The sequence below is a fragment of the Sinocyclocheilus grahami genome, unplaced genomic scaffold, assembly GCF_001515645.1.
Source record: "Sinocyclocheilus grahami isolate Dianchi unplaced genomic scaffold, SAMN03320097.WGS_v1.1 scaffold1183.1, whole genome shotgun sequence".
Classification (NCBI taxonomy): domain Eukaryota; kingdom Metazoa; phylum Chordata; class Actinopteri; order Cypriniformes; family Cyprinidae; genus Sinocyclocheilus; species Sinocyclocheilus grahami.
In genome coordinates this window covers 55,213-63,580 of record NW_015506362.1, presented here as the reverse complement: position 1 = coordinate 63,580, position 8,368 = coordinate 55,213, and the positions used below count along the sequence as shown (strand labels likewise).

The 8,368-nt window shown below is 30.8% G+C and overlaps 1 protein-coding gene and 1 long non-coding RNA gene across 2 annotated transcripts in view; one reads left to right on the top strand and one right to left on the bottom strand.

The window, feature by feature from the left end:
- pfkla (phosphofructokinase, liver a) overlaps positions 1–8,368 on the bottom strand; it is a 29,731-nt gene that overhangs the window by 16,011 nt on the left and 5,352 nt on the right. Inside the window, 3 exon segments of the mRNA XM_016253458.1 lie at positions 984–1,028; positions 3,763–3,928; positions 5,948–6,137. Of these exon segments, the coding sequence (XP_016108944.1) occupies positions 984–1,028; positions 3,763–3,928; positions 5,948–6,137 (401 nt within the window).
- The window catches only part of LOC107567718 (uncharacterized), a 10,479-nt gene continuing 9,064 nt past the window's right edge, over positions 6,954–8,368 (top strand). Inside the window, exon 1 of the long non-coding RNA XR_001606670.1 lies at positions 6,954–6,963. This is a non-coding gene — a long non-coding RNA (uncharacterized lncRNA). The remainder of the gene's footprint in view (positions 6,964–8,368) is intronic.

The window sequence follows — 8,368 nt, the reverse complement described above, 5'->3', positions numbered from 1 at the left end:
CAATAAATCACAATAAGCATTGTGCTTTGGTGCTTTTAATATGAAACAAAGTCCCAAGTTTCAATTTATGTCCATTGTATTGCCGTTTTGGCGCTGTTTAATGTGGAGTGACAGATCTCTGTAGTATGGGATTACCTTTGTGTTAATTAAAATGAATGTAATTTTTCAAGAAACTTATGAAAATATAAATTGAAACTGAATAAAATGTCTTTGAAACTAAATGCAGGCAAAATCTTTTACTTCGTTTTTAATACACTGCATGTTTTGCAACTGTTTTCTCTTCTTTTATTCGCTGATCTGTACTTCCAGAGTTTTCATTTACGCTTCTGAAGTTTTCGTTCACCATTCTGGCACAAATCTCTCGTGGGGGTGGGACTAGCAGCGGTGTGTTCTCATTGGCTACTAAGGTTTTGATTGACAGCTTCTTGACCTGGAAGTGAAGGCGTCAATGTTGCCTTGCCAGTGTGGATGTGAGCGTCTGTTAGCGGCTTCCAATTTCATTTTAGCGATATAAAGTTAGGAGTTTTGTTTTTGAATTCAGTCTGTATTTATCTGTTGCTACTACTATAAATTTGTATAGATAGAAAAAAAATTGAAGTATTGAAGTAGAAATATTATTAGGTAATTGTAACTTTATTATTTTAAAAACTTCATTGTGTAATTTTAACAGTTGTATGCTACAGCTTACAAATCAGACAATTTTAACCTTCATTATATTATAGTAATGCAGTACCAAATGACTCTCATGTATATTTTACAGCATAGAATATTTCAGTGGTTGCTAAGATATTCTGGGTGGTTGCTAGGGCACTGTAAGAATGTTTAGGTGGTTGCTAAGATATTCAGGGTGGTTGCTAGGGCACTGTAAGAATATTTCAGTGGTTGCTAAGATATTCTGGGTGGTTGCTAGGGCACTGTCTCTCAAATAATCCCAGATCTCAGGATGTTTATATGTTTGTAATCTTCCCATGACAGAAACTCACCCGCAGTGGCGACCCATGACCTCCAGCACGAATGTGCGCTGATGACTGAAAAACACAATCAATAAAACAACATGAGCAGAGAATCTGGGCCAAACATACTGCAGACTGACTTTATGTGAAACTATCTGTGAGTGAGACACATTCCCTCTTGTGTGTGAAAAGTGAAGAGACGAGCTGAGACAAGAATTCAGCACATTCACTGCATTCCTGAACAAACGAGGAAAAATCCCCTGATGAACGACAAGAAATCACAGTCGTCACAGCCTGTGGCCATGAATAAACCTTTAAATTAATTCACCATTATTTAGTTTATATTTTCTTATCTACATGTGTCTTAATATCACTGAGATAATATTATAGTTTTTATCAGTATTTTGAATTAGCATTTATTTTTATATTTTTCATTTTCATTTGAGCTACTTTAGTCATCTTGTTTAAGATTTTAGTATATAAAGTTAAACTACATTAAAATAATAAAAAATAAAAACGTTTTTATATTTTATTTTACTTCAGTTAACATTTATTTTTATATTTTCCCGTTTCATTTGAATTTTAATTAAAGTTTTAGTAACTCTGTTTTGTGTTTTTGACATATTTAGTAGTTTTGTTTTTAAATATGTCTATATAGTTTTTTATGACTATTTCTTTATTTTAAGTTAAACTAAATTAAACTACTAAAAAATTAAGTATTTTTAATATTTTATTTTACTTCAGTTAACATTTATTTTATTTAGTTTAATTATTTAAGTTTTAGTAATTTTGTTGTGTTTATTTTTAGTAGTTTTTGTAAATATGTTTATATAGTTTTTATTTCAGTTTAAGATTTATTTATTTTAGTACATCAGGTTAAACTAAATTAAAATAATACAAAAATGTAAAAATATTTGTATATTTTATTTTACTTCAGTTAACATTTATTTTATTTAGTTTAATTATTTAAGTTTTAGTAATTTTGTTGTGTTTATTTTTAGTAGTTTTTGTAAATATGTTTATATAGTTTTTATTTCAGTTTAAGATTTATTTATTTTAGTACATCAGGTTAAACTAAATTAAAATAATACAAAAATGTAAAAATATTTGTATATTTTATTTTACTTCATTTAATATGCATTTTATTTCAAGTAATGAAGTTAAAGTTTTAATTTTGTTGTGGAATTTTGTAATGTTTAGAAGTTTTTGTAAATTTGTTTATAATTTTATAATAAATTGTATTTCAGTTTAAATTTTTTTTATTTTAGTACATCTAGCTAAACTACATTAAAATAAAATAAAAAAAATTGAATATATATTTTATTTTTATTTCAGTTAACATATATTTTATTCCAAGTAATGAAAATGTTTGTTTTTTTATATAAAGATTAAAGTTTAACAATTTTGTTGTGGATTTTTCTCATGTTTAGTAGTTTTTATAAATTTGTTTATATATTTATAATTAATTTTATTTCAGTTTAAGATTTATTTATTTCAGTACATCCAGTTAAAGGCACAATATGTAAGATTTTTTTATTAAAATATCCAAAAACCACCAGAACAGTGTTATATATTTTGCTGACTTGTGTACTTACATTATGCCAAATGTTTCGAAGAATGTTTAAATCCAGAGAAATAAGCAATTTTAACTAGTGGCACGGAGCGTGTCCATAGTGTCATTGTGTCGCCTGCTAATGACGTCATAACCCCTCGATTTGTTTTGTAGAAAACATGGAAACACCAAAGACGCTTTAATATGACCGCACAGAGTAGCATTATAACAGAACGCTCAAATGTATCAACTATGATAAAACAGCGCTGCTTTACCCCACATACGCACGACCGGAAGGAGCGGAAGCGCTCGACTGTGGCATAATAAAAGCTCCGCTGCTTTACCCCACATACGCACGACCGGAAGGAGCGGAAGCGCTCGACTGTGGCATAATAAAAGCTCCGCTGCTTTACCCCACATACGCACGACCGGAAGGAGCGGAAGCGCTCGACTGTGGCATAATAAAAGCTCCGCTGCTTTACCCCACATACGCACGACCGGAAGGAGCGGAAGCGCTCGACTGTGGCATAATAAAAGCTCCGCTGCTTTACCCCACATACGCACGACCGGAAGGAGCGGAAGCGCTCGACTGTGGCATAATAAAAGCTCCGCTGCTTTACCCCACATACGCACGACCGGAAGGAGCGGAAGCGCTCGACTGTGGCATAATAAAAGCTCCGCTGCTTTACCCCACATACGCACGACCGGAAGGAGCGGAAGCGCTCGACTGTGGCATAATAAAAGCTCCGCTGCTTTACCCCACATACGCACGACCGGAAGGAGCGGAAGCGCTCGACTGTGGCATAATAAAAGCTCCGCTGCTTTACCCCACATACGCACGACCGGAAGGAGCGGAAGCGCTCGACTGTGGCATAATAAAAGCTCCGCTGCTTTCAATCGTGTGTCGCGCTCGTTCAGCGCCTCGTTTCGCTTCGGCTTTCGCTTTCAGCCTCACCCTGCTTCATTCTACTACGTTAATAAATCATTAGCTCATCCATGAACATGATTTCTGCCCGAGTCCCGTCGGATTGCATCGGCTGTGGGGATGAAAAAGTGTCATCTAACTACGCCTTTGTCTATTTGTTTATTTTGAATATGCACCCTCTAGTGGCGAAAATGATATATTGTGCCTTTAAACTAAATTAAAATAAAAAAAAACATTTAGGTTTTAGTTATTGGTTTTTTTATGTCTAATAACTCTGCTAAAGTAATCTGAAGTGAACTGTTCACTGAAGCTCATCAGGACGTGCTTCAGACCTGGTGGCTGTGGTGGTGATGGCGTCGATGATCTCAGTGATGCGGTTGAGGGCCGAATCAGCGCCGATGGTCATGTCTGTCCCACAGAAATCATTATCGATGGAGCCCACCAGTCCCACGATGTTCAGGTGTCCGTGCTGCTTGGCCGTTTCCGCTGTGATTCGACCTGAGCAGAAGAAGAGGAAGATGTGTTAGTGTGTGACCAGTTCATTCTGACCCAAAACAATCCACAGGCATCCTCTTTGTGCCAAAATATTTATGCTGCTGTTCATCAGTATCTTCAACATACATAAATTATTATTGTTATTGTATCCATTTGTATTAATTTTGTATTGTATTAATTTTAAAGCAGTCAAATTCAGACAAGAATACAAAAAAATACATATAAATAAATGTATAATATTATTATGAATAAATAAATGAAATTAACTTACTGATTAAATATAAATAAGTTAATTGAAAATAAAATAAATACATAAATAAATGTAAAATAAAGAAATATAAATATTTATAACAGATAAAAAATTATTTGGGGAATGGGAAAAATATATAAATAATGATAATAATAATAATAATAATAATAATAATAATAATAAATAAGATAATTATTAATACTTAAAATTAATTATTTAAAAAATAAAATAAATACATAAATAAATGTAAAAAAAAAATATATATATATATATATATATATATATATATATATATATATATATATATATATATATATATATATATATATATATATATATATATATACTTATTACATATTTAAAATGATGTGGCTCCTTCAGTGGACCAACTTAAATGAAGTTACATACGTTTTGTGGTATAGCTTACTAGTTGACTGTAGCTGAACTTCTTTAAATTATGAGTAGCTTGTATCTTGAGAAACTAGTTTCAAACTGGTTTCCTGAACACTGTTGCAGAGTAACAGACTTGCCCTAAACTGACTTTGATAACGGCCTTCATAAAGATTTATGAGATTCTTATCCTGAAGAGGCTGGAGTCATCATTCATGAGCTTGAGGCAGCTCTGGCAGTAAACTTCTCTAAAGTTTCAATTCAGTCATTCATTTTTGCAATGCAGTTTAGTGATGTACCTTTAAAACACATCTGATGGCAAACTATGAAGTAAAGAGTAAAGCTCATTGTTTTTTACACATGAATCATTGTGCACAACATCAGAGCATGTTATTGTATTGTGATGCAGAAAACATAGATGGAATTGCAGAATCCAATCCAATTTGCTAATTTTTTGGCACTATTTTTCCATCCACGTTTTAAAGCAAACCGCAAACCTCTATTGTCCAGCAGTTTGTTTGCAATAAACTACATTTGACTGCATTTTAAAAGATTAATTAGTTTCATGCATTCATTTGATTGCCACCATTTTTGATAATAAATCTGTATTATCACAGAATTTTTGACACTTTTTTTTTTTCAAAGAGCACTATTATTGTTAAACTTTTAATAATTATTAAATTGTTAATGTTTTATTAATTCAATTGCTTAGACATCCTTTTTGATTATTACAATTTAATTAAAATGGAAAACATGGAATTTGGGGAAAAATAAAACAGAATTTGGGAAGAAATAAAACAGTTTTCATAGGCTCCTAATAGAATGTGAAAATATTTATATATAGTTTTTATTCAGTTTTATTTAGTTAGTTATATCAAGTTAAACTAAATTAAATTGAGAAATGTTGCCTTGGCAAATAGCTGAAATAAAAAAGGTTTATATATATATATATATATATATATATATATATAATTTCAGTTAATGTTTATTTTATTTCAAGTAATGAAGCAAGTATTTCTTTATGGTTGTAGCTAAATATAATAACCCTGTCTGGCATATATACCACCATATCCCTAATGATATTGAGCAGAAGAGGGTAAAATGTGCTTAATTCTCATGGAAATAATGTCAAAAAAATTTTGGGGGGAAAAAAATTTATTAAAAAAAAAATAAATAAAAAAATATTTTTTTTTCCAATGAGCATTATTATTGTTACAATATTAAAACCTTATTAAACTGTTATTGTTTAATAAATTAAATTGGTTAGACATTATTTTCGATTATTACAATTTAATGAAAATGGAACAAATAAAAATGGAAAACACGGAATTTGGGAAGAAATAAAACAGATTTCATTAGGCCCTAATAATGTGATTTGGTACCTTTCTTCAGCAGCTCATCGAGGAGTCCGCTCCACTCAGAGCGGAAGATGTTGGCCCCGGTGAGGCTGCCGTCTCCTCCACACACACACAGGTTGGAGATGCCACGCTTGACCAGGTTAAAGGCAGCAGCTAAACGTCCCTCTCGTGTGGTGAAGGCCTTACAGCGCGCGCTGCCGATCACCGTTCCTCCCTGAGTGAGCAACACACATGCACTGCTGTTACGCATGTAGACATTGCATTAGAGCATCTGATGTTTTAATCATAGAGAGGCATTTATTGCAATGCTTCAACAAGGGCAAACTGTTCACAAATGCATGTCAGCGCTGCGGCCGAACAGTTGCACGCATGCATCAGAGTCAAGCATTCAAAGGAAATGCAGCACAGCAGTCAGCGCAGACATACAAACACAAAACACACACAAACAAAAAAGACTCCCAAACTTTTCTGTCAGCCGAACCCCTTAGATGTAAAATAATTCTCAGTTCCCCTAAGAATTTAAGTTATCATTTTCAATTTCATATGTTACCAGATAAACAGATAAAATATTTAATAATTTTTTAAGTGTTTTTTTTATTTTTAATGTTTTATATATATATATATATATATATATATATATAACATTTTAAAATAAAAACAATCAAAATGAAACAAAAAAGATTAAACATTTACCTGTTAATTGCATTCCATTATTATTATTATTGTTGATTCAACTCCAAGTATAAAAATGAAGATATAAATATATATTACTGTTGTACATTACAGTTGTCCTTTAAAATAAAATATAAATATTTGATAATAATAGTATATATAAATATATATATATATATTTATATATATATACAGTGGGGCAAAAAAGTATTTAGTCAGCCACCAATTGTGCAAGTTCTCCCACTTAAAAAGATGAGAGAGGCCTGTAATTTTCATCATAGGTATACCTCTATATATATATATATATATATATATATATATATATATATATATATATATATATTACTCTTGTAAATTACAATTTTCCTGTAAAATAAAAAATATATATAATTATAGGCCTAATAATTATTTTATTTTATATAAATATTTTTATATATAATAAAATATATAAATATTTTAAATACACACACACATATATAATTTCATTAAGTATAAAATAACTTTTATTTTATATAAATGTTTTTATATATAAGAAAATATATAAATATTTTATATTATAATTGCATTAAGTATAAACATGTAAGCCTGTATGTTGCTATATTTCCCAAAGTTTTGAAAGAATCCACACAGAAAGGACATAAAACAGCAGTGGACCGTGTGACTCGTGCACTATAGTCAAAGTTATTTTGTGTGAGAAACAGACCGTTGTTGATAATCTTGTCCTTTCAGATTAAAAAATGTTGCATTGATGCATCAAGCTCAGTTCCAGCGCACATGACGCTCAGTGCCGGTTTGACATCAAACTTGATGCAATGCATCAACAAATGTGATTGCAAATGAGATTTGGGAGCAGATGGGAGGTTTATCATTTCACTGAAACAATAACGGCATAAGGATTTGAAATGACACGAGAGTGAATAAATTATGGCAAATCTTCATTTTTGGGTGAACTGTCCCTTTAAAAGTCTCCTTGAACACTTTCAAACCAGATTTTACGTTAAAAACTGCAGAACAATAACGGACACACATCATCACAGAAATCTTAATATTAAGATCTCTGTCTGCTGGACAAGTAGGTAATAATTTGATACTCAATTCAGACCGACTCACTGCATACATGTCAAGTACAGTAGGCCACATTTCACTACTGCATGGAAAAGAGCACTTAGGATACTATATGCATCATCTATAGCAGGTTAACGTAACACTTCTGTTACTCTAAAGTCTTTATTTCACCAGCATTAGAGCACATGCAGCAGGACAGCTTACCAGTTTACCCGCTTAACTGAAGAACACAGAACAGACAGAAGAGAAAGAGCTGCAGGTCAACAAAACTATTAAAAACCATTTCATTCATTGAAAAAGAGCTGAAATAAAATATAAATATTAGATTCTTAAATAAAGAAAAATTAAATATTGGAGATGTTGCCTTGATTTAAGTTTAAGTTACTAAAATGTGCAAAACTGAAATAAAAATGAATTAATTACTTAATGTGAAAACTGAAAATGCAAAAATACATACTATTATAGTATTAAAATAATATTAAACTAACACTGCACTGCAGCAATAATATTACAATTTTCATTTTAATTTTTAAAAAAGTTTTAGTACTAATTTTGTTGTGTTTTTATCATTGAGATGAAGAACACTTAGAGAACTAAAACTGAAATAAAAATGAATAAAAACTATATTTATATATACACACATAAAATAAATATAAATAAATAATAAATAAATAAATAAATATATTATATATATATATATAATTAAAA